This window comes from Lasioglossum baleicum, chromosome 16 (genome assembly GCF_051020765.1).
Source record: "Lasioglossum baleicum chromosome 16, iyLasBale1, whole genome shotgun sequence".
NCBI classification, from domain to species: domain Eukaryota; kingdom Metazoa; phylum Arthropoda; class Insecta; order Hymenoptera; family Halictidae; genus Lasioglossum; species Lasioglossum baleicum.
Genome location: NC_134944.1, coordinates 9,776,661 through 9,804,615, shown reverse-complemented (window position 1 = coordinate 9,804,615; position 27,955 = coordinate 9,776,661). Strand labels below are relative to the sequence as shown.

Sequence of the window (27,955 nt, the reverse complement as noted above, 5' to 3'; positions counted from 1 at the left end):
GAAAGATGAAACTCCGCGGTGAATCTACCGTTGCCCCACTTTCCTGGCTTCTAGTTCGCTCGGCGGGAGGTAACTCGAGGCTTCTAGACAACCTATTCTTCGGACACTTTCCCGCGTCGCGGCGGATGCACCCGTCTCGTGGCTCCTCTTACGATCGAACGGCGACCACCCGGATTCAGCACGGGAATGTATATGTTCTTCGACTTCGTTCGCGTCCTCCGATACCGCAAATCTTTCCGAGCTGTTGGACGTAAACCGATCCAAACCGCGGCGAGTTTAGACGCGGTTGCATCGTGCGAAAGAGAAGTCGACAGGCGGCGACGAGACATGGAAAACTGGTTCCTTTCACCGATTGTTCGGAACAGACAATACTACAATAAAATAAAATAGAGACATCGCAATAAGTCGGACAGTTTTCGCATAGAATAAACAGCATTTGCCTAAGTAATCGGATTCTAATAATCTTCAAAGTTTTTCAGAAATCGAAGCTTCAAAATCTTTGACCTTCGAAGCAGAGTAACAGCCTTAATTTGGACACGTACCGAACAGAATTGCGTATTTTTCTGGCGCATCGACGCGACGGGAAAGACGAGATGAGACGCGGAGACGTGTCGGTGGCTTTTGGTGCGTTTTATTGATCGAATACACAGTCGTAAATACAATTGGCAAGTTGATCGGTGGTACAATCGAAACGTTTATGTACAAGTATGTACAACGCTAACGTTGATCCTCCCCGTCGCTGGGAGGAGCGTCGCGACGGATTCGCGAGGTTTGTGCGCTGCAACATGTATTTGAAACCAGTTGGAATTTCGATTCCCGCGATATTCGCCTTCGCTGGCGAACAGTTTCGAGTATAAAACGATGGAAAAAGTATGATGCGATTGAGAATGGCGCGAATACATGCGAAAAATTGTGCCGAACGAGAGGAAACTCGGGGGAAAACGTGGGAAAAAAGGGTGGAGAACCCTAATAGAGGGGACTAGAAAAACATTTACTCGATTCGTTACTTTACGCTAAAGCTGACCAGATTGCGTGCGTGCGTACGTGCTTGCTTGCTCGTTTGCTTCTCTTCGTCTTCATCTTCATCATCTTCCTCCTCTCTTTTCCTTGCTTACTCGCTTCCTTCCTTCGAAATGCGTTTTATTAAATACTTATCGATAAAGCTTACGTCTACGCGAGTACACTTATACGCGTCGATATGATTAAGAGAACGATCGCGCGCGATCGTCAGACGGAGAACACTTCGATTCGTGTACTTTCGACATGGCCGAAGCGGCAGTCTTCGATCAGGGACACCATTCTCCCTACTGGCAGTGATGATTCTACTCGTTCTCCCGAGACGTTCTCTCGTATCTGTCCCGGGTGTCTCGAGGTCGTCCGGCTATACGGAAGCCGATCGTTGCCAAGGTTGTTTCTCTGGAAAACGATCGAGTCGAACTCGACTCGTACGTGATATCGGCATTGGAATCGGGAACGTTTAGACGAGGAGGACGTCCATCTACGTCGATATCCATGGACGAACATCCGTTAAGATATAAAAGAAGGACAGAAGTCGCGAGACTGCCGTCAATTGGTCTCGGCCAGATTCTCCTCGACTATTTTCTCGAGTTGCCCGTCGGATTCTCTCGGCCTCTCGAAGGTCCCGGGTCCGGGCGATTCGACTTCCTGCAGCAAGCCCTTCTTCAGGACGTTTAGGTACCCCTAGCTCTGAACGATGTCGGTGATGTACTCGTCGTGAAGCGCCAACAGATGACGGGGAACGTCGAGCGCGGTGTGCAGAGTGACGGTCACCCCTCGGTTCAGGCTGACGGCCGGATAAAACACACCGTAGAGATCGCGAAACGCGATACCTCCTTGCGGTTTGTCGTTCACGAAGAAGCGGAGTGTGTGCGTGGTGTCGAGGTCGAGGAGGACACCCACCGTCGAGCCCTGCTGCACGCCGCCTTCGGTCCTCTGCGCGTGTCCGCCGCCGTGCATGAACCAAGAACGCTGTCGATCTATGTACATGCTCCAACCCTTGTCGTCTTTGCCTGGAACCATCGGACACCCACGGAAATCGTAAACCGTTAGGGACAGAAGAACTCTAGTAGCACTTATGGTTGACCAACGGTCGAGAGGAGGTTGGGATATGGTTGGTGGTTTTCAAATCCCCGACATAGGGACTACGACGACAATTTAGAACAATTTGCCAACGAACATCCAACGTTGGGCCTACAATTATTATTAGACTGCGGATCTTTATGGAAAATAGAAATTGTTTGCATCGATTGCAAGAAACTGAAGCCAAAAATGTCAGAGGAGAAATTACACAGGGTGTTTGACTACAGGTGGGAGAAAATTGAAGGGGTGGTTCTCCGTGACAATATAAGACGAAAATGAAGAACAATTCAAAATGTCCCTAAAATGCGGCAGCCCGACCAACAGTCGTGTATCAAGTGACGGTCGGGTTGCAGCATTTTAGGCGGATCTTTCATAATTCTTCATTTTAGGCGGATCTTTCATAATTCTTCATTTTCGTCATCTTTCATTTTTTTCATGGAATTCCGCCCCTTAAATTTTCTCCCACCTGTAGTCGAACATCTTGTACATGTTTTCATACGCTGTCTACCCTAGTAGCGCTTATGGTTGACCAACGGTTGGTGGTTTTGTCTACAAATCCCCGACATAGGGGCCTACGGCGAAAATTTATAACAAATTTAATGTCAGAATTCAATAAAATTGAAAAGGAGTGGTTCTCCATGACAATATAAGACGAATATGAAGAACAATTCAAAATGTCCTTAAAATGCGGCAGCCCGACCAACAGTCGTGTATCAAGTGACGGTCGGGTTGCAGCATTTTAGGCGAATGTTTCATAATTCTTTATTTTCGTCATCTTTCATTTTTTTCATTGAGATTCATCCCTTAAATTTTCTCCCACCTGTAGTCGAATATCTTGTACATGTGTACACACACTGTCCACCCTAGTAGCATTTATAGTTGGCACTGTGTTGAGTCTTGGTTGCGATATTGGTTGGCAAACCGTTGGAAATATAGCAACCTAGGCGTAACAAACTACCAATAGTGAATGCTACTAGGAAAGGGTTCGTTTTCGAACCGCGAGCGAGGACTCACCGAGCATTTGATCCCGCAGCACGTCGGCCCTCGCGATACCGAACGCTGGATCCGTGTCGCTGTGGTAGCGGTCGATGGTCAGCTCCCAATAGTGGACGCCTCTCGAAAATCCGACGCTCGAAAGGACGACCCGGTGTTCGTAGCCCTCGCAGGACGCGCTCATCGCATCCTCGGATATAGACACCTCCTGCGGTATACCCGAAGCTCCGGTTGCCCACGAAAACCACGCCACTGTCGGCCACACCGGTAACAAACGGTTGCGATAAATTTCATGCTCCACGGATGGCGACCGGATCGGATTCCAATCCGAATCGATAGCCAACCCCGCATTGTTCTCCAGTGACGGGGGATCGAGTGGATGGGCGACGCGCGACGAACGTTCCGAATATTGGAAAACGAAATCGCGGCTCGGCTGCGCGACACCGATAACCAATTCTATGCCGCGAGACTCGTTTCTCTCCCGACTTTTGTTCGCTCGTGCGTTTCCCAGATACGAGCCATCGCGAATCGTTCCGCGAATCGTTCCTCGAATCGAAATCAAAATGGAAATCGAAATCGAAAATGGGACGTGAAAAATAGACGAAATAAACGTTACCCTCGGCGGTCTGGAGACCGATCAGCTCCGAGTATTCGCCCTCTCCGGCGCTGTTGAAAGCTCTCACCCTGGCATTGTAGAGCGAGTTGAAGTGCAGTCCGTCCACGGTGCAGATCGTTTCCCGGCCGCAGTACACTTCCTGATCGCGCGCACACGGACAGACAGAAATCACGAGATATATATTCGATCGATTGAAAAACGGGAACAACAGCCAACGAACGTGAACAAGAGGATTCCACTCACTCTGAATTCTCCGCCGCATCCGTCGTCCAGCTCCAAGAGGTAGCCCTCGATGGCTGGGCCTCGCTGACCGGTGCTGCATCCGCCGATCCCGTGTCCAGGTGGAGGCTGCCAAGCGACGGTCACGCTATTGTTCTCGGCGCTACATTCCTCCGGTATCAGCAGAGGCGCTCCCGGTGCTAAAACCATTCGATGTTAGACGACTCTGAATCGCGAATTCACCGCGTTCCTCGCTAGACTACGACGACTACACGACTATCCGCGATCAACGTTCAGCGATTGGTCGAGAGGCCGATATGCCGGCCAATCAATTCTCTCGACTGGTACCTCGTTAATTACCTGCGGTTGGAAATCGTTCTTCTCCCTCGGATGCTGCGTCCAACATGGAGCAATCGTTTTCGTGTATTCGATCAACGCATTAAACGGTAAAAACGCATTACGACAGAACGACGCGTTTCGCTCGACCGTTTAGCGCGTTCGACGAACCAGACTCGACGGACAGAACGGACCTCCGGAGGAGAGCAACAGCAACGATCGTATTCCGTTCTGGTTCGCGACAGCGTAAAAAAGTCGACGACGCGAGGCGCATTCAAGAGGTACAGTCTGTCCCGCAACAGCGATGTCTTCGAATAGACGTCTTTCGCCCCTTGCCGTTTCATTTTCTCTACAGTTACACTGATTAAAATGTCTTCATCTCCAAAAATGTCGTCGAAGAGATAAGAAAATTTATGTTTCTTGTATGGCTACATTTATCTGAATACCTAAGTACTGATTATAAACGAATCAAATTTTATTTTGTTTAAAATGAAAGGCGTAACATTCATATTTGTGCGACTCTTTAAAATACGGCAACGGGTTAATACGCATTGGCTGAATGTTTGTCAGTGTCGTTTCTGACAAAGCGAAAAGTAGATTTTGCAAGGAGACAACGACCCTAAACGTCGAAGTCGCATACCCAATAGAAAATGCGTGGTCCATAATGAAGGCCACGTTGAGACGGAAGCATATTACCAAAATAAGAACTCTTGTACACCATATTCGGAAGATATAGAGGTCGCTACCTGCAGCGCACGCCGAGAAATGAGTTGAAAGTAGTAGACTGCGGCTCTTTATGCAAAATAAACATGTTTCGCATTGATAGTGAAAGGCATCCCTTAACGACTTTGTACAATTAAAAGCAACATTACAACATTCTTGAATTTTCTAAATCTTTTACTGTTCATAAATGCATAAAGATCCGCAGTCTAGTCGAAAGTATGCCGAAACGGTGCCGAGCTATAATTGCTAATGGAGGAGATTGGACCCCTTGCTAAATATTGGGTTGGCAAGAAAGTAATTTCGGTATTTTAAGGTGAAATAGAGTCTAATTTTTTTATTCATGCAATTAATTCTAATGTATAAGCTGTTCTCCCTTTTGTTCGATGATCTTTTGCCAAAAATAATAAATAAGATAATATTTTATTGATTAATGTTCATCGCTTGAATAAAGAAATTCAGTTTTATTTCACCTTAAAATAGCGAAATTACTTTCTTGCCAACCCTATATTAACACTTTACCTACCGGAAGTCTATTAATTAGCCAAAAGCATAGAAATTTTCTTTTACGTTTACAATTTGTGCGTTTAATTTACGTGAATTGTCAGTTCGCAATGAAAATTGCTGTTGCCATTGAAGGTTCCATTGAAAAGTGTTCAGCATAGATTTTTAAAAATTACGCGATAACCGCCGGTCGGTAATGTGTTAACGTTTGACGTACAGAATCGACTCATATAAAGTTGTTTACAAATGTATGAATATTTACAGAAATATATCGTTGACGCGCTCTTACGGGACAGACTGTATTTTCACCGAGCAACGGAGGACGGAAGTGAATAGGAGAAAGAGAGAGCGTACAGTGGTTTCGCGTTCGAGAAGAGACTCACGTTTCAGCTGAACAAAGGTGAGCTGATCGATCGCGCGTCGCACCGGCTTGTCGTCGAGCGTGAGATCGAGCAACGGTAGCCTAGCGATCTCTTGGACGCCTTCGGCGCCGCCCCACGATCCAGCGGCGTTCGAGGCGCGGACCGAGAGCATGCCACCGATCTGCAGAAACGCCGCGCTGTCGGTTTCCTTCAGGGTCTCGATGCAGAACGTCAGGAGAGCCGTGGTCGCTTGCATGTGCGACGTGCATCTGGCCACTTGATCCTTCAGTGAGCGTACCCTCGCTTCTCTGGTCTGCCGAGCGGCTTCGATCAGCCGCGATTTCCTCGCCTGCAGAAGACTCACCAGATTCGCCACTCTGTCCTCCACTTCCTCCTCCAGAGCCACGCACTCCTCCTGCAACCGCGAGCACCCCTGGTTAGCATGGACCCAACGACTGTGCATAACTAGGGTTGCCATAGGGTTGCCCAACATAATAAAGGTTGCATTGACATTGTATGTGTCCCTGAATTGGTGCTCTGATTCATTTTTTCCTATAGAAACCCTAAATCTCTCGATATTTAAGAAAATGTATGTGTCTTGACTGTGGCAGCACTGTCGCGCCGCCCAATATTTGTCGAGCTCCGCTACATGCTGCCGAATAATGAAAATTACGTCTCGAAAACGCAAAAGTAGGCCATTTTTGGAGCTGACCGCAGTTGGTGTGTCTTTTATCTATCGATTGTGACTACGTAGGGGCCCCAAATGTTTGAAAAGTGCGGAACCCTTGCAACCTCGTGTACGTATACAATGTCTAGCGTTGTGTAAGGGTACCACCACACTGGCGCTCGACCAAGGTCAAATTCGGACCCACACCCGCTGGTTAGTCTCAGCTTTTCCCGACACCCTGGGAACCGGCGTCGCGACGAAAAACGTTATTAGATCGTCGAGAGTAATTCGTTTTCCCGACTCTCCGGTTCCAGCTCCGACGCGGTAATTCGCGTTCTCTGTAATAACATCGACCGCGGGACGAAGACGACTGTAGCAACGGATAGATCACGCGGAGGGAGAAACGTAGACGGAGATGGCGAGGACGTTCCGCGACAGCCGGTGCAATTAACGCGGCGTCCTTCCGTAATTTCATGGAACCAGTCTTCCTGCTCCGGCCCGTCTCCGACAAGGAGCGAAATTTAAAGAGGACGCCAAAGGCGAATACTCACGTGCACTTTGTCCGTCATTCCTTTGAGCCTCTGAATGAACTCCGTCGTCGAGCGTGCCCTCTCCGACAGCTGCTGCAAATTGTGCGAGAGCTCCGTCTGCAACAACATCAAAGGGCGCGTTATCGGAAGGGATATCGATAGCGAATCGCCGACGGTTTCGGAATCGATTCTGCGTCGCGCGAAAAGTTTTCAGGTTGTTTGGCGGCGGAGTCGTTTCTTCCGCGTGGCGTTATCGCGAGTTCGCAGCCCACGCGGTTCGCTTTCGGCTCTTGGAACAATCGAGACGCGGGGGACGGGGTCGCGAAAGCACCCTTTTCCCGGGTTCCTATCTCCTCTCCAGCTTGGCTAGCACCCCGCCGCGCCGTAGCCAGCCCTAGCGGAACAATGCAGCACCGAACAGGATCCTGCGTAAACACGATATCTCCGGCAACGGTTACTATTGGGTGTGCAAATAAGTTCTTTCCCCTTTTTTTCCAAATTTAAGATTGTGTTACATAAATACGGCACAAGATTACGTCTCAAAGTAATCACCCACATTTTATATAACCTTCTCCCACCTGGTGGGTAAATTATAAATTCCATCCTTGAAGAACGACGGCTGCTTGCTGGTTTTGAAATACGGATCGCGTGGCCGAAGCACGTCGCCGCACAGTGGGGAAACTTGACCTAACTCGATTCAAAAAGAAATAACTTTCGATAGAAATGAGGTAGAGCGATGAATTTTTTTTTAAATTAAAGCTGAAACTTTGCAGAATATGGGAAAAATAGGAAGATCACGGTACGAACGGGTTTTTAACCTTGAGAAAATTGAGTTAAACTTTCACAATTTCAAGAAAATTGTGGTTTCTCCGTTACCAGGGTCGGAAAAAATTTGTTTAAATTTTGCTATATATCATTTCCCGTAGATTTTTTCACGCTGATCTCAAATCTGGCCTCAAAATTTGTCTACAAATTGGGGCACACCGCCACTTTCCAACTTATTTCTTTCAGGCTCCACGGTGTGCCCCACGTCAAAAAAAACCATGATCCGAAGGTCATACAAAAAAGTTTATTGAATGAAAAAGATGCCCCTACTTATTTTAAACTAAACAAAGGAAAAACCATCAAGATTCATCATTGGAGTCCTTAGATATTTACTTTTATGTAAACTCAAAAAATGATGGTTTTTTGCAATTATCCGGAAATCAAGGCCAAAACAAAAAAAGTGATAGGGGTAAAAGTTGTTCCATTTGGGGTTCTCAACAGCTGGTCAACGTTTGGCCGTTTAAAAACGGATGACCCTGTATACAATATACCTTCAAACTATGTAGTGGGTTATCAAATCATTTCAACGAAAAAATGATTACATTAGTTCTGTTCACAAAAATCGATTTCTTGCAAAATCCTGAGGTCGTAGACAAATTTTGAGACCAGATTTGAAATCAGCGTGAAAAAATCTACAGGAAATGATGCATAGCATGTCAAAAAAAAAAATTTCCGCACGTGGTATTGAAAAAACCGCAATTTTCTTGAAATTCTGAAAGTTTAACGAATTTTCTCAAGGTTATAAAACTTTCGTACCATAATCTCCCTATTCTTCCCATATTCTACCATGTTTCAGCTTTAATTTAAAAAAAATTTCATCGCTCTACCTCATTTCTATCGAAAGTTCTTTGATTTTGTCACCAATTTGGACGAAAGGTCCCACTGTGCGGTGTTGGCCGGCAGTGGAATGGGTAGGCACTTGACAGTGATCGCGCAGGCGACTACTGACAGTAAACGCGCTTTTACTGTAACTCGAATTCACAGTCCGAAGTTATGATCGTAGGAAAAAAAGGGGAAGGAACTTATTTGCACACGTAATGCATATTACCGAGCAAACGATTCTCGATTCGTCAGGATCGTGCTACCACGTCGCGTCGCGTCGAGGAGGAACGACCGCGCGCGGCTTATCCGTCGCCAGAACGGTTTCGCATCGCGCGTTTCAATAGAAAAGTGCCGCGATGCGAAAACACCGACGAGTCGGTCGCTTTTTTTTCCTCCTCCTCCTGCTCTTAGTCCTCCTGGCCCACGCGGATCGCCGACGTTTTCATTACGCCGAGACTACAATATTCTCTGTTCGTCGTCTCCTCTCTTCTACCCGACCACAAAGAGATCGATAACGACGAGGAAAATCGCGGTACAGTATCTCCGCGACGCGACGCGAGTTTCTTCGTCCGAGTTTGATACGGGCGAGAAACACTCGGCGACAAGTACCTAGTGACAAGTTTAATTCGTTCTCGTAAGCCTCGTCGATCTACCAGTTAATGGACCTCGATTGCGGCGTCGCTTAATCGAATCGTTTAGAACGGTCCCGAACATCTGCCTGTTGTTCTCGAACGCGTTCGTTGCTCTGCGAAAACCATCCACGGTGTCCTGCAGCGGCGCACAGCGGGGTCGCGAAAACTTTTGGCTGAATCTTGAAATAAGAAAATTCAACAATTCGTGATTGTTCGTCAGGAAATAGCGCCCACTCTAGCGGTTACGTCGCCCCGGACGAAAAGACAAATTGCCGCCCCTTAAGAATATACAGGGTGTTCACGTTATTACTAGCCAGCGTTTTTCTTGTAAATAGCAAATATTAGAAAAAAAATGTAAAAGGAAAAGTAGTGGTTTTTTTTATTTTGTTAGATATGAAGGTCATCTTTATTTTTTGAAATGGAATGAGGTATTTTTGTAATACATCAATCGATGCAGCTGGACATTCGTTATAAAAAAGTACGAACCTATGTATGTCGAAAAGTTAGTATAGTTCAGGAGATATTTCAATTTAAATAACTCTAAAACACCATTACTGTTGTACTAAGACGTTAGCGTTTACTTATTTGTGTAAAGTCTTACAATTAGTACGATAGTAATGGTGTTTTAGAGTTATGTAAATTGAAATATCTCCGGAACTACTAACTTTCCGACATACATAGGTTAGTACTGTATTATGACGAATGTCCAGCTGCATCGATTGATGTATTACGAAAATACCTCATTCCATTAAAAAAAAATGAAGGTGACCTTCAGATCTCTAAAAAAAATTACATATTGGGTCTATAACCTAAAAACCGGAATTTCACACTAGATGTCAAAACTTGCGTATGCGCTGTAGCAAATCATTGACATACCGTCATTCTGAAGCTCTATTCATAACCTGCAAAATCAGTCAACAGTGTTTGATTTGCTTGTGCGCATCATATTTTTTTCGATCATGGAAAATTTTGAAAATTGGCGAAAGAAACAGCATTTGCGGGAAGTTTTGCTGAGTCACTTTATTGCAAAGAAAACTGCAGCCGAATGTCATCGTTTGCTCGTGGAATTGTATGGCGAACATGCTCTTGCGAAAACACAGTGTTTCGAGTGGTTTCAACGCTTTAAAAATGGCGATTTTGACATCAAAGACAAAGGGCGGCCTGGACAGTCGAAAAAGTTTGAAGATGAAGAATTGGAAGCGTTACTGAAGATACTGCTTTGTATTTGGTGGGACCAGAAGGGAGTTTTGTATTATGAGCTTCTAAAACAGGGTGAAACCATTACTGGAGAGCTGTATCGGAAACAACTGATTCGTTTAAAGAGAGCATTGAAGGAAAAACGGCCAGAATGGGAGACCAGACACGAGACATTGATTTTCCAACATGACAATGCTCGGCCACATGTTGCTCAATCCGTTAAAAACTATTTGGAAAATAGCAGATGGGAAGTTCTGCCCCACCCGCCATATAGTCCAGACTTGGCGCCTTCTGACTACCATTTGTTTCGGTCGATGCAGAATGCACTTTCCGGAATACGCTTCACTTCAGTCCAACGCATCAAAAATTGGCTCGATTCGTTCTTTGATTCAAAAGATGACCGGTTTTTTTTGGGATGGCATCCACAAATTGCCAGAATGATGGGGAAATGTTGTAACTTCCGATGGACAATACTCTGAATAACAGAATTGTACAAGATTTTCATTAATAAACGCTCAAATTTCCTAAAAAAATTCCCGTTTTTAAGTTATAGACCCAATAAAAACAACATTTTTTTGGTATCGTATAAGCCCCATTTTACCATTCAACTTTGTCCTTCAGACGTTTCACGTATCTTTAAAAACAACAAAGATATTCAAAGTGGTCAAGTTAGGTGAAATACCCTGTATAATAATAATAATAATAAAAGTTGGGCCGAATAGCAGCACTGCTTTGAAGCTCAAGAAAATAGTGTTCGTCTACGATAGATGCAAACGAACCTCCCCGAGGCTTTTGCGTTTATAGTGTACTTCACATATAATAGCATAAGACCGTGATACAACGCGGAATCCAACTAACTTCACATCGGACTGAGACAGCGTTGCCAAATGCACCATGTTCCGGCCTTGGTCACAAACCCCGTACACGATATTACATACATACGCCCGTCGTTCGTCGTACTATTTCGTACATTGTGTACCGCGTTGACGGAGGAGGGGCGAACCCCATCGCCTACTACCACCGTCTATGGTTTTCACGGTTACGCACACCAAGAGCGATCGATTCGGAGGAAATTATCCCTTTCTGTCGTACCGTCGTCGCACCCTTCCCGTTTTTCTCTCTCTCTCTCTCTCTCCCTCCGACTTTCCCCGACGATTAACAGACCGCCCGTTAACCCCGTTAGCGCGTCGTCTACCGTCAAACTCGAACGGACAAACACAATTTTCGACCGGATTATGAAATCGCAGAGCTTCGTCCCTACCAAAGTGACACGGCGCGCGCGACGTTGCCCTGGTTTGTGCGATCGTTCTGGCAACTGGTGGAGCACTACCGACGGTTCACGGTTCCCGTATAAATATAGAAAGGGATCTAGGTACGAGGGACTCTCTCGACGCACCGCCAAAACTCCACGTGGAACTCGGGATACCGTTCGCTCCCCGCTTTCCAAATCGTCCGCTGAGTCATCGCGATCCTCCTTCTTTCGCCCTCCCCCCTAACGTTTCATTCAAGATTTTTGTACTCTTTTTCCTCGGGGAGAAGATCTCCGAGCTCGAGGATCATTGCCACGGAAAAAACGTGGACTCGTACTCTCACCATCTCTATGTACAGTCGAACCTCGATAACTTGAACCTCTTTAATTCGAAAATCTCTGGAAGACGAATATTTTGAGCATTCCCTTCTGCTGCAGTTTAGTCCTTTGCACTCCGAATTATTTTTCAATTTCGTTGACAACAACTCCCTACTATTTTAAGTGCTTTATTTACTTTAAAGGACAGTTCCTTGAATGTTATTTATTTTAAACAATTTTTGTAATTTATATTTGTGGAACTTGCATTTGTTTTTAATTAATAAGACTTAGGTAATTATAGGAGGAACCAAATACAAATGAAAACATGTTTCGTTTATATTTTCCTTTCTCCGATGTCGAGTTTACTTGACAAAGGAATGCAGAGGGTTGAAAACCTCTCTCTCTCTCTCTCTCTATAAATGGAAATAAAGCTTCATTTAACTCGAATTATTTCTCACAAGTGTGGAAGCGGATCCAGCCAAAGCAGCAGAGTTGGGCAAAAATTTTTATTTGAATGAAATTTTTGCTCAACTCTGCAAAGCAGCAGTAAATGTTTTACGAAGTTTCGTAGAAAGATGCGATGATATTGAAAAATATATATTCATACTCTGCTTTGATAATTAATTCATTCATTAACGCATTATAATCATTGAACTTGCAAGGATAATTCTATTAGAAATTGCTAAATCAGTTTCTTCATTTAAGCACGTATTGTTATAAAAATTGCAAGAAATTTAAACGAATTCAGTGTTGCCGTTTTCATAAAACGATGTATAGCATTATTTTGTGCTCGGTACGGTTAGTGTTAATTCATTAACGCAGAGTAAAATCACAAATCTTTTAAATATGTAATAGAGTAAGAGAGGAGGAAGAAGAAAAGGCGAAAAATTAATTTGTAACCCCGAGGGGATCAAATAAAGCTATTACTATTAAAATAGTTAAGCACATTAAATAATGAATATGAATTGAGTATATCATGAATTGAGTATATCATGAATTGAGGATATCAAATATTGAGTATATCATGAATTGAGTATATCAAATATTCACTATATCAAATATTGACTACATCAAATATTGACTATATCAAATATTGACCATATCAAATATTGACCATATCAAATATTGACTATATCAAATATTTAGTACTATATCAAACATTGAGTAAATCAAACATTTAGTACTATATCCAATATTGAGGATAATATCAAAAATATTGAGTATAATATCAAATATTGAGTATATCAAATATTTAGTATAATATCAATTATTGAATATAATATCAAATATCGAGTATAATATCAAATATTGAGTATATCAAATATTTAGTACTATATTAAATATTGAGTATAATATCAAATATTGAATATAATATCAAATATCGAGTATAATATCAAATATCGAGTATAATATCAAATATTGAGTGTAATATCAAATGTTGAATATAATATCAAATATTGAGTATAATATCAAATATTGAGTATAATATCAAATATCGAGTATAATAAAAATATCGAGTATAATATCAAATATTGAGTGTATTGAATATTGAGTATATCAAACATTGAATATATCAAATATTGAATATGTACATTAAATACGGGTGGTGTGATTAGGGATGTGGGAAGGAGGGACGGTAGTATAAATATATAACTCGAAGATTTCAGTTCTTCCCTAGAGATTCGAATCATCGAGGTTCAATTGTATCTGTATCTCTCTCCGGTCTCGTGGTTCGTAATTCGCGAGTCGGGACCCTTGACGCACGCTTCAACTACGACAGATCTAATTAGGACCGACCGACTGTCGACGCAGAACGAGTTGTCGGCTCCGCAGTCCGGCTTTCGTGCACGGATTTCCGATGACCGCCGACATAACTCGTTTCAACGATGGGAGAACGATGGCGGTGGAAAAACGAGAAAAATAATAAACCGATCGATATGTACTTCGAATCGAGCCAACCGACGATGTTTCTGGAGGTTGCAGGGATCGGTCCGCGAACAACCTAGGCCTAATCGTACGGGGAAGAAGCCTCCGGTCCATTTTGGTGCTCTCGAAACGAAAGAAAAGACGAAAGAAAATGAAACGGAACGAAACAAGAGGAACGGGTGTCGTAAGCGCACCGTTGCTCGCAGCAGCTGCGGCGCGCGACCCTCCGAAATTTTCACGCTGGAAGGCAAAAGATTCGCGTGCTGCCCGGCTCGATATTTTTAGAAGATGAAAGGAAAGACGGAAACGAACTCGCGACACGCGGACTACCAGCTTCTCGCTCGCGAGACAGAAGGATGCGAATCCTTCGGCAAGAGTCAGCGATCGGCGAACGGTTTGCGGAAAATTCGACGCTTCTCTGGCTTCTTCTCGCTTCGCTACGAAATGATACGTTTCGAATACATAGAGGGAGTCCTAAGAATAAGAATGATGTCCTAAGAAAAAGAATGATGTCCTTTTTTGAAGTTGAACTTTTTCCTTTACGAAAATGTTCTCCGCGGCTTCGTTAACCCCTTGCCGTATATCATTTATACTTTTGAAGTGAAACTTCTTTGCTGAGGGGGCTACATTTTTCTAGCGTTACGGACGTGACGAAATTTCGCGGATAACCTCGAATAGTTTGACAAGTAACATTTTCATAATTAATTTACTAAATTTAAAGACTTCATTGGTGAACTTTTCAGATTGTAGAATGTAAAATGAAGCCTTGGCTACATTCCCATTTCAGTTTTATGCAGGTTAGATGCTTAAATCGTTAGTTATTATTTTTGTTATTATTTTGGAGAAGTGTTATGTTATGAATGTCTGTCCTTGTCGCACAGTTCGATCCTTCTTGTCTTACGCATTATGGGAACTTTCGAAACGATCAGCCCGCGCAACAATTGTTAATAACTAATTAACCAGAGTTAATTTGTGAACATTTGCAATTGGATAACATAGAATCAACCTCCAGCTACTTTCACATGCAGTTTCTCATCGGATTTTGTTCCGACTGAAAGATTTATAAACAATTATCCAAACCCTGGTTCGAAACTGGCCTGAAAAATTTTGACAGGTGTCAAGTAAGTAAAAAAAACATACGCGTGGAAAACCACGCGCGGCAGAAGTGAAACTTCTTGCGGTCTAGTAATGTTTAGAAGTAAATTAAGATTGGAAATGGTAAATGATCCTAATCAAGCGACGACAAGATCAGGAACAACTCTCGATGCAGTAAGTATTTGCAAGACATTTAGATAAAATTGAATCAAGAATATTTATATCATATTTTAGCTATCACACACACACAAGCCAATTATTTCAATGATAGAATCATAGAAAATCGTAGAATGTAGAAAAAAATTATGAACGATCACAAAATTTGCGACGCAAAGAAGGAGAGCGCGTATGGGAAATACGCTATGAAGTATGTCTCTTTCTTTCCCATATGCTCTCCTTCTTTGCATCGCAAATTTTGATCGTTCATTATTTTTTTCTATGTTCTATGATTCTATCATTGAAACAATTGCCTTGTGTGTGATAGCTAAAATATGATAGAAATATTCTTGATTCAATTTTGTCTAAATTGTCTTGCAAATAATCGAGAGTTGTTCCTGATCTTGTTGTCGCTTCATTAGGATTATTTACCATTTTCAATCTTAATTTACTTCGAAACATTACTAGACTGCAAGAAGTTTCACTTCTGCCGAGCGTGGTTTTCCACGCGTATACTTTTTTGTACGGCTATATTTATTTTAATGCTTAAATATTGATTACTACACTGCGGGTTTTATGCATTTGTAGCAAAATTGTGTAGACGAAGTTCAACATTGTTGGACGATTCTTAAAATTGAAGACGTCAATATATGATTTCTCCTCTATTAAATTACCTGTCGGTGATTATTGCATAATTTTGAAAAATCTATGGTACATGGCTAAACACTTTTTAATGGAACCTCCAATAGCAACAGCAGTTTTAATTGTGAACTGACAAGTCACCCTCAATAACGTCGTCTAATAGTTTCATTTAAGATTGCAATGTGAAAGAAAATGTCTATGCTTTCTTTTGGTACAGCACAATTATTAAAAATCCTATTAATAGGCCTTCCGGTATATAAAATGCTAAAATCATTCAGGGAAGAAACAACATTCAATTCAGTTTCTATTCCTCGCTGTCGATACGGACAATTTTTATTTTGCATAAAGATTCGCAGTCTATTTGTCATGGTGATCGCAGAATCACGATCACGATCATGATGTTAACTTCATTCACGTGATCGTGATATTTTGTCATCCTAATTCTTCGTCGCGATTGAATTAGTTCTTTCAATCTAAATACATCAATTAGATTGATAAATGATTTACAAAAAATCAATTTGGAATATAATAATTAGACTGCGGATCTTTATGCGAAATAAAAAATGTTCGCATTGATTTCAAGACACAGGAGCCATATTTTATTCTTCTTTTAATTATCTGATTAAGGTGAAAGTAGTACACTGGTGGTCTTAAATCTTCTTAATACCTCCACTGATTTAAATTGTACGTACCCATTTTTGTCATAAACGAATAAAATCCGTAGTCTATCGATTACAAACGAATCAAGACGACTTTGTTCAAAATCTTCGTGACGAGAGTGGCTCGTTAAAATACAGCAAGGGGTTAAAGAGTTATTAACGAAAAACACAGACCAATCACAGCGGACGACTTCCGGCTCGGCCAATGCCAACGGAACCTGTCGCACAGCAGGAATCCGTCCGCTATAGTCGCGCTCTGATTGGCCCGTGTTTTTCGATAATAACTCCTAAACAAAGCCGCCGAGAACATTTTCGCAAGGGAAAAAGTTACTTGAAACGACGTCAGGAATCTCGAATCGGTTTTCGAGGAAGTACAGCATTTTTGGGACACCCTGTATTGGGCTATAGTTCTGGTCCGAGCGTCTACCGCGAAATACGAAGCCTGCACGGGAGAACAAATTGCTCTCGGCTACCCTTCTTTCTGCTTGGCGACCCTGCACAAAGGCGGCCATTGGCGTAGAGGCTGTTTCTACTTTCCGAACGAAATCCAGCATCGATCGAGCATCGAATTTTACCAGGCCGACCCCGCGTCGCTTGTTGCTTGTCGTGCCCCGTTCTCGCGGAGACAGCTTACAGCTTTGCAGCTCGCAACTAACGGTAGACAGACGGCGCACAGTGGGCAATTTGGTCGAAACTCGATTCAAAATCAAAGAACTTTCGATAGAAATGAGGTAGAGCGATGAAATCTTTTTTAAATTAAAGCTGAAACATTGCAGAATATGGGAAAAATAGGGAGATTATGGTAAGAACGTTTTTTAACATTGAAAAAATTCGTTAAACTTGCATAATTTCAAGAAAATTGTGGTTTTTCCAATACCACGGCGCGGAAAAAAATTTTTTTGAACATGCTATACATCATTTCCCATAGATTTTTTCACGCTGTTTTCACATCTGGTCTCAAAATTTTTCTACGACCTCAGGATCTTGCAAAATCGATTTCTTGAAATTCTACATGTTTAACGAATTTTCTCAACGTTAAAAAACGTTCTTATCATAATCTCCCTATTTTTCCCATATTCTGCAATGTTTCAGCTTTAATTTAAAAAAAATTTCATCGCTCTACCTCATTTCTATCGAAAGTTCTTTGATTTTGAATCGAGTTTCGACCAAATTGCCCACTGTGCGGCGTCGCAGGTTGCCACCCCTTAAGAATATATATTTTTTAAAAATAAATTTACATATTTTTTAGTTTCAATAAAAATCAAATCATCTTATTTAAATTTTAATAAAAGCAAATTTTCTATTGATTGGGTATTTAACACATCAATATTTTTCTCACAGTTACAGCCAAAATGGCGCCCCGGACAAATGTCTAAATAGAGCGGGCCCTGGTGGTAAATGTTTCGTTTTTAGGTGGACAAAATTATTTTTGAATAATTTATATCCTCTTGATACTTGACAATCACAATTATGAATTATTATTTTTTTGTTATGATGGAATTGAACATAAAAATTATAACGAACGGATGTTGTTCTTATATTTCTGACTTGTAGAAGGTAAAGTCTCTGAATATAAAGCTTGTAAAGGTACCTCCGCGGAAATTCCAGTATTTTGAATTTCCTCGGGATGGCGTCCTTTTTTTGCTTCAAGTTCCGCAGTGCCGGAATATTCAACTAGTCATTAATGGATAAAACATGGAAATAATGAGTTAGAATTATGTGGTTCGGTATGTCTAAGTTTCTCAATTAAATATGTTTTTCAATAATTGAGAGAAAGTATTTTTGTCCAGTTAGAATTAGACATTTTACCACTGTGCGTCGGTGGGAGCCAGCCGAGAGAAAAGAGGGTAGACTTATCCAGCCGAGGGCGATCCATTTTCCGCTGTTAAATTCGAAACGAAATTACGCCGAAGGGCGGGGAGAGAAGGAGCGGAGGGGCGACGAACGAACGACCCAACCACGTCGAGAGAAAAGAGTATACCCGATAGCGAAAACGTCACGACATGTATCGTGCGTGGCGGTACTATGTAACGCACTTTCTACCACCCCTGCGCTGACTACGTCGACTGCGTGCAAACCGCTTCTTAATACTCCGGCCAGCCCTCATAAATATTCGAGATATCGTATCGATACGCGCGTATCTGGTCCGTCCCGGCCCGACCCAACCAGCACACTGGGGTCGCGGCCCCGAAAACCTGGCAGAAACTCGAAATATGAAAATTCGAGAATTCATGATTATACGTCAGGAAATTATAGTTAATGATTTTCTCTTGTACAATCTCAGTAAAAATAACGATATTGAATGGCTAAGTTCGCAGTCATTCGAGTTCAAAATTTTTTGGTCATTACATACTATCAAGTTTCTAATAAGTAAGGTGGAGTGGGGTAAGTCCGTCTACGGGGCAGGTCCGTTAATTGATTATTTTTATTATAATATGAATGAAATTTCTCTAGCTTGTATTTATTAATGTAGTATAAGTTAGTATGAACTATTCTACATAGATTTCGCTCAAGAATAAAGGTGTTTTCCTCGCTTAAATCAACCAATGCCAAACAGTCACGTGCGAGGTACACGTACAACTTTGAGGTTTCCCTGAACGTGCAATAGTTTACAAATTATTAATATATTCTGTGTTGTTATTTTAGGTAAGTACAACAAATATTGATGTACGTTTACATAAAATAAACCGTTTTTATTGTATTTTTTTAAATTTGTTGAGAAAAACACTAAGCTGATCTTGCCCCGTAAATATTACTACACGGGGCAAGTCCGTACTATCACGGTGGGGTAAGTCCGTACTGTATGGGTAACTATAGAACTAACCAATATATTTAATGCAATGAAAAGCATTTTGTAGCAGGCTTGATAATAATTCTTTTCTTGCTCCGTAGCACTCTTGAAACAAGGTTCGAATGCATTTTTATACTTTGTTTTAATATCACTGTATCCCCTTTCATATTTCAGCATAAAAGTGCATGTTTGATTAAAAATGGATAACTATAAAACTAAACAATATAATTTAATGCAATAAGAAGCATTTTATAGCAGGTTTGTTAATCATTCTTTTTTTCTGCCCCCTAGCACTTGAAACAAGGTTCGAAAGCATTTTTAACTCTCAGAGACGAACTTTCTAAATATTATAATGCATTTTTGATTTCATAACGTAAATTACATATACATATTATTGTACAATATTATGCACACATGCATATTATTGTATAATATTATAGTTATATGTATGTATGTAGTAAAAAATACGAAACTGATATTTCAAATTTTAAAAATTCACTTGCTTACTTGCTTCGAACGTCTGCTTGTTAAAATACACGTAGAATTAAAAACTACGGATCTATTGAAGAGATCTATGCTTTCAGAAAAATCAAATCTGAAAGCTAGCATTTTCAAGCACTTTTTTAAAAACTCTGCTTAACTTTACATTCTTCGTACATTGATTGAAGAATGCTTATAATACTTTTAAATAACTCAAATATGATAATATATCACCGATTTGCCTGTTCAACCTTATGTAGGAAATAATTGAACTATTTATTGTAACTCTGATTTCATAGTTTTGCACTTCAAACGCTATATCTGCTGGGAAAGTTATCTGAAATACCTAATATTTTGAATTTCAAGATTCCAACGTGTTCTCACTTCAGAGAAAAAGGATTTTGTTGAAACTTAAGGGCAAAAAATTGAATTTCGGCCACAGAAACCTCCGGATCACTATGCGCCAGTGTCTCGACCCGGAGATTCTCGCGAATCGAGTTCACGCTCGAGGCAGCCTCGATGAATTGCACGAGTGTTCGACGTTCCTCGACGGCAAACGATCGAGAACTCGGTGAACTCTCTCTCTCTCGCGCTCTCGTTCGTGCGCCCACGCGGTTTTTTGTTTATTTACCAGCACTAGCGCGAGTACGAGAGTACGATCACGAGTACGAAACGTCAGGGAGCTGGCATCGCTCCAAGGCTATTTTCGTTTTCAGGTTCCTGCGTCCCCATACCGCTTCCCCTCCATTTTTCCACCGTAACTATCTAGCTTCGTGGATCCAAGTTCGCGCAGCGTTATCAACCGCGAGATCGCGGGTACGAGAACGGGTGGGGGAGTAAGAGAAAGGGAGCCCCTGCGACTGGCAACCGACCGAAGCGAGATTACCGTTTCGCGCGGCGATTTGCCTCAGCCCGGGGCACTCAAATTTATCGCGCGAAACAGTGAAAGGGGTAGTCCGGCGAAAACTTAGCTCGGATAAATGGCTGCAGCCTCGAACGAGGCGTCATCCTCATTGAAATCCGAGCGAGGAGGGTAAGAAGCGAGCGTCGCGAAACTTTCTCGAAGCCAGCGTTAACGAACCGCGACGATACGCGTTCCAATTACGCGAGAGCACGCGACGCGTTCCACTCGAAAAGCCCGAAGAAAAGCGGACCGCGTCGATGAGAACACGGTTTGCCGTGTTACACATAACGCTTTACACGGGAAAAGTCGTGGGAGGGATCGTCGAAGACGCTCCGGTCTCGCTAGGCGGTTCGCGCGGTACCTGGACCGATGCTATTTTCCAGCAAGTTTCCATTTACGGAGTCTAATGGTACAACCTGTCTAGAAAGTCTCGACGGAGCGACCAGCGGAGACTGTCCGCTCTCCGCCGGGACCGTGAACGCGCGCAATCGAACGCGTACCTGTCTACAAGACGTTACTGGCCGTTCGCGGGTGCTATCGAGGACGTAGACTCGAGAGGAGCCCTTCGTACGGGCATCGATAAAGTTTTTTACAAGTTTACTATCGCTAGTTTTCCGGCGGCGCAGTATTCTTCGTCTTCTACTTTCTTGCACGCGTCGCTGTGTCCTCCGTGGCAAGAGAGAAATCGAGAGCGCGGGCTTCGGTACGGTTTCGGGTACCTATACGTTCGATCCTCCCACCCCGTCTTCTCTCGCGAGCTCGCGTTATTCTCCCGAGCCTGGCCGCGCGCTCTCTTTCGTGCCCGTGACACGGAAAACGAGGTGTGGCTGCGAGAATCGAGACGCGAACAAAGGCGAGCCATCTTCGGCGAGCGATCGCAGGAGAGAGTGCCGGTTGTTGTTAAATAACGGCTGTCGCAAGGAAACCTCGACGAGCACTCCCACGCGGCGAGACACGCGATATCGGAAACAGCTGTCGATCCAAGTTCAATCGAGACCCTTCGTTGTCTATTCTCGACCCGACACGATCCTAGCAGGGTCGTCGCTCCGCGGGTTCGAGGGCGAAGACAGAAACGTCAATCGCGTTCCGTGAATGGTGAAACCAGTTTCCCGTCAAGGTCGCCGATCGATTCAAGAGACCTCGTGGTAGATCGATGGTGGCGAGGGCGCACGTACCTTTTGCGCCTTGCAGGCAGCGGCCAAGGGTAGCACGTCGTGGGAATGAGCCGCGTGTCGATCTCGAAGACACAAGGCGCATATCGCGATCTTGCAGAGAGCGCAGTAGAGGGTGAGCGGCTCGCCGTTGTGGTCGTTGCAAACCGGAGTCGGGTCGGCGCTAGGACCCCGCGAGCCCTTGCTGCCGTTCGTTTGCCAGCTGCCTCGCGGTGGGCCCAGCTTGTGAGCCGCCAGTGGTCCCCTCTTCGGGTGGCAGGATTCTCTGCAGCCTTCGCAGTACAGCACCTGAAAACATCCCGTCTTTCAAAATCTCGCCGAGCCGGAAGGATAAATAGACCGCTGGGACCCTCTACAACTACCCCCTATATATTATCCCCTCACCCTGCCCCCTATACATATGCATGTGACGCGATCGGAATTCAATTCGAACGCAAATCTTTCTGAATCTTCAGGGAAGAGTAGTTGAGAGTTTGGATCTCCGTTCTGTGGGAATATTAAGAGCCAAGATAACGAGGTAGCTGAACTAGGCTACTCTTAAAGGAGGCTGTAAGTGCCCTTTTTCTGAAAATTGTATTCTCCACAGAAAAGGATGTAAGTTCCAATGCAATGAAATAAGGTTGAAAGTTTCCTGACGATTGGTTATATACGAATTTTGAGTTGGTTACATGTTTCACATTTTATAATTCCAGTCTTCAAACCTTGAGCGACATCTTTTCTTTCAAGGTAGCAAGGTAAGCGAGACGAAAAGGTAGGCGAAGTAGGCTACCCTACCTTGAAAGAGAAGACGTCTGTGAAGACTGGACTTAAAGAAGGCTGTAAGTGCCATTTTCTCAGAAATTGTATTTTCCGCGAGAAGGGATGTCAGTAACAGGGTTGAAAGTTCCCTGGCAATTGGTTACAAGTCTTGAGTCGGTTACAAGATTAGTTACAAGACGATCTTGCAAGTTTCACATGAATTTTTCTTGGGGATGTTTCATTTTCGCATTTACACCCTTCTTTAATTCCAGTCGTCAATGCCTGAACGACATCTTCTTTTTCAAGATAGAGTAGCCGAATTGAACCTTGCGTTCTGTGTGAATATGAAAAGTACGACAAAAGGTAGCTAAACTAGACTACTTTATCTTGGAATTGAATTAAAGAAGGCTGTAAGTGCCATTTTCTCAAAAATTCTATTTTCCGCAAGAAAGGATGCAAGTACCCACGCCAATGCAATGAAGTAGGGCTGAAAGAGCCCCGGAGATTGGTTACAAGTTTTGTATGGATTTCACGACCTTTTTTAATTCCAGTCTTCAATACCTGGCCGACATATTTTCTTGCAAGGTAGAGTAGCCGAATTTGAAAAGCAAAAGGTGGCCACGAACTAGACTAATCTAGCTTGAATGAGAAGATGCCGGTCAGAAATTGACGACTGGAATTAAAGAAGGCTGTAAGTGCCATTTCCTCGACAATGCTATTTTCGCTATTTCCATGCCAGTACAATTGCAGTTACAAGTTCTGAGTCGACTACAAGATTAGTTACAGGTTTTACATGGATTTACAGCCTTCTTCAATTCCACACTTGAATTCTAAAAATGTGGGAAGCAAGGGTGCAAAGACGCCGGAGGGTGAACCGACCTCGCATTGCTCGCAGGCGACGGTCGCGTCCCTGGGTTCGCCCTCGCACATCTGGCACTGCATCCTCGTGTTCCTGGACTCGAGGTACTTCTCGACGATGCGTTGCATCGCCCTGTACTTGGGCAGATTGTGCGCGCCTCCCTCATCGAAGTAAACAGTCTTTTGACAGACGGGACAGGAGAGGCAGAGGGTGCCGCCCGACGGTGGAAATCCGCCGTTGCCCGGCGTACCGACGTAACTGCCGGGCCGGGAGCTGGTGGACGTGCTGCCGCAGACCACGCCGGAATCGGTTTCGGACAGGATCGACAATTTGTCGGCTTCCTGGTCGGACCCGGGTGCGTTGGACGAATCTGTGGACTCTGGCGGCGAGTCCGGAGCCGCCTGCAGGTTGACCGCGCACGGCAAGCACAGCGCGTGCCAGCACGGCAGCAGGACCGGCTCTATGAACAGTTCCTTGCAGCTGGGACATCGCAATTCGTCCTCCATTCTCGAGAGACTTCTCGTCAGCCACGCCGATCGCCACGCCGCTCACCGAGATCGAGAGCCACTCCTCGATTCGATTTAATTCGTCTCGTCTCGCAAAAGCGACGCCGAATCTCCTTCCCTCTTTCCCGTCTTCGATTCGAAAACGATTCGCGAAGAACGGGGATTGTCCGCGGACCGAACCGACCAACCAACGATCGATCTTCCTCGCGTTCCTCTTCGCTAGGCGCTAGCTTCGTCTCTCGATGCGGTTCCCACCTACGAAAACAGTTCTCCTCTCGCGTCCATCCTTCTTTCCTCGCAACGATCCTCTAATTTTTCCACCCTTTCTTCCTTCCTTCCGCTCCCAGACGTCGAACCCGAATCCGCTCGGAGAACCCGGAACTGTGTCTCGATGGCGCGTGGAACCGTTCGATTCTCGTTCGTCACGATATCACGCCGCGACGCATTCTCTTCGATCGAACGGCGACGTTCGCAACACCTACAAAGTTCTATCTGGCTTTTATCGATCTCTCTATTCGTCGCTTCGATAGACCAGCCGCGATCCCATAGACATCTCGCACCGAACTCCCGGATGAACCGAATCTACATTTTTTAACGATCGCGCGTCGAAAGGATACGCCGACGCGCCTCCACGTCTCTCGCCGAGATTCGGTCGGGAACGACGCGCGGGACGTTGCTGCGACATCCACGCACTAGTGATGTCAAGATACGTCCTCCGGACTACTATGGATGTTCACGATTCCGTCTCGATTAGCTGGATATCGACTGTGCCGGCAGGAGCGTCCGCGAAAACCAAGCACGCAACGAGCCGTCACCGGGTTGACTGACACTAGCCGCCGTGCGCCATCGCGCATCGCGTTCGCGCATCGTGGTTCAGGACCGACGCTGCTGTCTCCCGGGCCCTGAACAAGAACACGGCTCCAGGCCCCAGGCCTTCCTAAATAGTCTTGAGCTCGAATTTTATGTGCAAAGAAAACTGTGAATATCGTGTTATTATAGTACTTTCTGTCTAACAGTATCTCTTCTCACCCTCCCCTCTCTTCCCTTGACACAATTATGTAGCCAACCAAAATCTATAGATTATTTAAAACCTTTGCACAAATGCCCAGTTCAAGACTATAGATTATTACAGTAGCGAGCAAAGAATGGATGTACGGAGAAATTGTGTAATATTTTTAGAGGAGCATTAGCAAATTGTTTACGATTATTACGTCCCTTTCGATGTGGAGGCGCCACATGCCAGGCGATAAGTACGATTTTATCAGACAGCTCCGCAAAGACAGAAAATCTTGTCATCCTTCTCCAGCTCGTTGACCGTGGAGGTAAGCGAAAATTTTCCGTCGTAAACCGTATGCAAAGCACCGGTTAGACTAACGAAAGGTAAGGGAACCTTCATGTCCTACGTCATTGTTTGTTCGGTTGTTCCACGTCTGATCGCTGCCAGATATTCTACTAGAACATATCCGTGATGTAATCGTTAGGTTTCTCATGCCGCGTTACGTAACGGAAACACATGTTTTCACGGGCGCGATTGTAGAGAGTTTACGCCAATGTATGCAAAAAGATTCAGGATTCTTGGAGAGACCTAAGTACTCGAGCCACGAACGCACGCGTGCGCTCGCGTACGATTTACCTGTGGGCGATGCTTTAAGTTGACATTTTCGAATTATTAAATGGAAACACGTGGCGAAGTCCATCGAAATGAACTATGAAGCGCGCGACGGTGGTCGAAACGTGCCAACGTTGAACCGATGCCAACGTATTTATTAGTTAAATGTCCGCTCGTTGCATCGCTCACTTACCTGCGTACATGTGTACGCTCGCGTACTCGTATGTATACGGTTTAAGGTTGTGAAACGCTAGCCTAGCGGTACACAACCGCTTCGTCTGATGTTTCAGCAAATGTCTTTGTATCTTTTCTAGAAATTCGTCGAAACTAAATTTCATGTAACACACATTGCAAAATGAAAACAAGCATGACCATCCGCTTGACGAGCAGGATCGTGTCCCAACAATATTCTCTCGCACGTCGCTATGGATCGCAATCCAGGTTAGCGGGTCATTGACCCTACCAAATACTTTGTGCATCGAAAACGAACAATCTATCGATTTCTACGACTCGGTTTCGTTGAAAAACCGTTTGTATCGGAGCCCTCAAGTTTCACAAAGCATTTGTACAACTTTCAGCACAGATTCATGCGGTGCGTTCGACTTGGTGATCGTCGGGGGTGGCATCGTCGGGTGCGCCACTGCCCGAGAAATGATGATAAGACACCCTACTCTAAAGATGGCGATCGTTGAGAAGGAGAGTCAATTGGCGAGGCATCAAACGGGGCATAACAGCGGCGTCGTACATGCCGGCATTTATTATGTACCCGGCAGCATGAAAGTAAAAAAGACGAACAAATTTCTCTATTTTTTTAACGAATGCTTTTACAATAAGACGCATGCTCCCGGCGCACGCGACATTAGAGCAACGCTTCGTTAAGAGTTTCTTGATCCGACAGGAAATGATTGCAGGCTAAACTGTGCGTGGAAGGTTTGAAACTGTCCTACGAATATTTTTGTAAGAACAACATACCCCACAACAAGGTTGGGAAACTGATCGTCGCGCAGACCAAAGAACAGGTCAAAAGAATAGACGATCTGTTCGAACGAGGGACCAAGAATAACGTGCCGGATCTTGAAGTGGTCGAGAAAGACTGCATATCGAAATACGAGCCGAAATGTCGAGTACTGAACACTAAAATTAAATATTGTCTCTTCGCGAGGACCGAAACTCCCTTCGCGCAAAACACACAATAAAACATGCATCTATTGCCACAGGGAGAGAAGGCACTGTGGTCACCCTGGACGGGTATAGTCGATTGGGCGGTTGTCTGTAACCATTTTGCTCAGGATTTCCAAAAGATGGGCGGTCAGATATTCTTAAATTACGAAGTGACCGGGTTCGCGGAAATGCCTGAGGCGCACGGTAAAGGAGAATTGGCTCCCATTTCGGTACAATCTAAGAGCAAGGTAAATCTTGACCACTTGTTGTTTCTTCGTATCGATGCTCTCCGTTCGTTACACACCGTTTCTTTCTACATCTCGATTCCAGTGTATTCCAGCTAAATACGTGTTAACTTGCGCCGGCTTGCACTCGGATCGTCTGGCCGTTATGACCGGATGCGATCTCAGTCCACGAATCGTTCCGTTTCGCGGCGAGTACCTTTTGCTGAGCGACAAGAAGAAACATGTGTGCACGACCAACATATATCCCGTACCGGATCCTAGATTCCCTTTCTTGGGCGTCCATTTTACACCCAGGGTGAACGGCGATATATGGCTCGGACCGAACGCGGTTTTGGCGTTTTCCAGAGAGGGTTACCGGTATATTACACGATACTACTCCAATCGCTCGACAATCGCCAAATTCCTCGTCGACTTCGTTATAATCCATCATGTTCGTTTTCCATTTTCAGATGGCGCGACGTAAACATTAGGGATTGCATAGAGATGGCCAAATTTCCTGGATTATACAAGCTCTGCTTTAAATTCTTTATACCCGGTTGCAAGGAAATGATCAAATCCATATTTTATCCACTCGCGGTCGGTGATTTGAAGAAATTTATTCCCGAAGTATCCGTTAGAGACGTGAAAAGGTGAGTGTGCAAAAGTCAACGCGTAAAGTCTCTTCAATTTGGCGATCTTTATCCAATTCTCTTCACGCGTTGTTTTATCATGTAGGGGACCGGCTGGTGTTCGAGCACAAGCGTTAGACAATAATGGAAAGTTGGTGGACGACTTTGTTTTCGACAGTGGAAAAGGCACTATCGGTAGCAGAGTGATGCACTGTCGAAACGCACCTTCTCCGGCAGCTACCAGTAGTATGGCAATCGCCAAGCACATCGCCGAGAAACTAGAAAAAGAATTCAAGTTTTAACCGCTCGAAAAG

At 44.1% G+C, this 27,955-nt stretch overlaps 2 protein-coding genes and 1 long non-coding RNA gene across 7 annotated transcripts; 1 reads left to right on the top strand and 2 right to left on the bottom strand.

Moving 5' to 3' along the window:
* Positions 1–615: 615 nt before the first annotated feature.
* Trim9 (E3 ubiquitin-protein ligase Trim9) lies at positions 616–26,554 on the bottom strand. 2 transcript variants are annotated; one of them, XM_076440068.1, is made up of 9 exons: positions 23,533–26,554; positions 21,919–22,203; positions 7,069–7,164; positions 5,872–6,265; positions 4,289–4,321; positions 3,953–4,128; positions 3,710–3,848; positions 3,115–3,345; positions 616–2,030 (listed from the first exon to the last, which is right to left on the bottom strand). In XM_076440068.1, the coding sequence occupies exons 1-9, from the start codon at positions 24,016–24,018 to the stop codon at positions 1,702–1,704; spliced, it is 2,169 nt and encodes a 722-aa protein (XP_076296183.1). In that variant the 5' UTR covers positions 24,019–26,554; the 3' UTR covers positions 616–1,701. The 2 variants fall into 2 exon arrangements, with proteins under 2 accessions (XP_076296183.1, XP_076296184.1); XM_076440069.1 differs by lacking the exon at positions 4,289–4,321.
* Positions 9,305–11,778, bottom strand: LOC143216758 (uncharacterized). Of its 2 annotated transcripts, none has more exons than XR_013010620.1 (2): positions 11,382–11,778; positions 9,305–9,505 (listed from the first exon to the last, which is right to left on the bottom strand). It is a non-coding gene; the product is annotated as an uncharacterized LOC143216758 (long non-coding RNA). The 2 variants fall into 2 exon arrangements; XR_013010621.1 differs by having other exon boundaries at positions 11,494–11,778.
* On the top strand, positions 25,155–27,955 carry L2hgdh (L-2-hydroxyglutarate dehydrogenase). 3 transcript variants are annotated; one of them, XM_076440088.1, is made up of 8 exons: positions 25,155–25,398; positions 25,942–26,068; positions 26,206–26,407; positions 26,539–26,751; positions 26,845–27,036; positions 27,119–27,390; positions 27,483–27,662; positions 27,748–27,955. In XM_076440088.1, the coding sequence occupies exons 2-8, from the start codon at positions 25,983–25,985 to the stop codon at positions 27,941–27,943; spliced, it is 1,341 nt and encodes a 446-aa protein (XP_076296203.1). In that variant the 5' UTR covers positions 25,155–25,398; positions 25,942–25,982; the 3' UTR covers positions 27,944–27,955. The 3 variants fall into 3 exon arrangements, with proteins under 3 accessions (XP_076296203.1, XP_076296201.1, XP_076296202.1); XM_076440086.1 differs by having other exon boundaries at positions 25,156–25,340; XM_076440087.1 differs by lacking the exon at positions 25,155–25,398 and having other exon boundaries at positions 25,858–26,068.

What these genes read in the sequence shown, in the direction of transcription:
- Trim9 (XM_076440068.1), bottom strand. Translation starts at nt 24,018, where the DNA reads ATGGAGGACGAATTGCGATGTCCCAGCTGCAAGGAACTGTTCATAGAG. An exon ending in CTGCCTGCAAGGCGCAAAAG is followed by an intron (nt 7,165 to 21,918) that starts GTACGTGCGCCC and finishes ATGTTGTTGCAG; the next exon opens with ACGGAGCTCTCGCACAATTT. An exon ending in AGAACGATTTCCAACCGCAG is followed by an intron (nt 4,129 to 4,288) that starts GTAATTAACGAG and finishes GAATGGTTTTAG; the next exon opens with CACCGGGAGCGCCTCTGCTG.
- L2hgdh (XM_076440088.1), top strand. Translation starts at nt 25,983, where the DNA reads ATGAAAACAAGCATGACCATCCGCTTGACGAGCAGGATCGTGTCCCAA. An exon ending in AATACGAGCCGAAATGTCGA is followed by an intron (nt 26,752 to 26,844) that starts GTACTGAACACT and finishes CTATTGCCACAG; the next exon opens with GGAGAGAAGGCACTGTGGTC. An exon ending in TTTTCCAGAGAGGGTTACCG is followed by an intron (nt 27,391 to 27,482) that starts GTATATTACACG and finishes TTCCATTTTCAG; the next exon opens with ATGGCGCGACGTAAACATTA.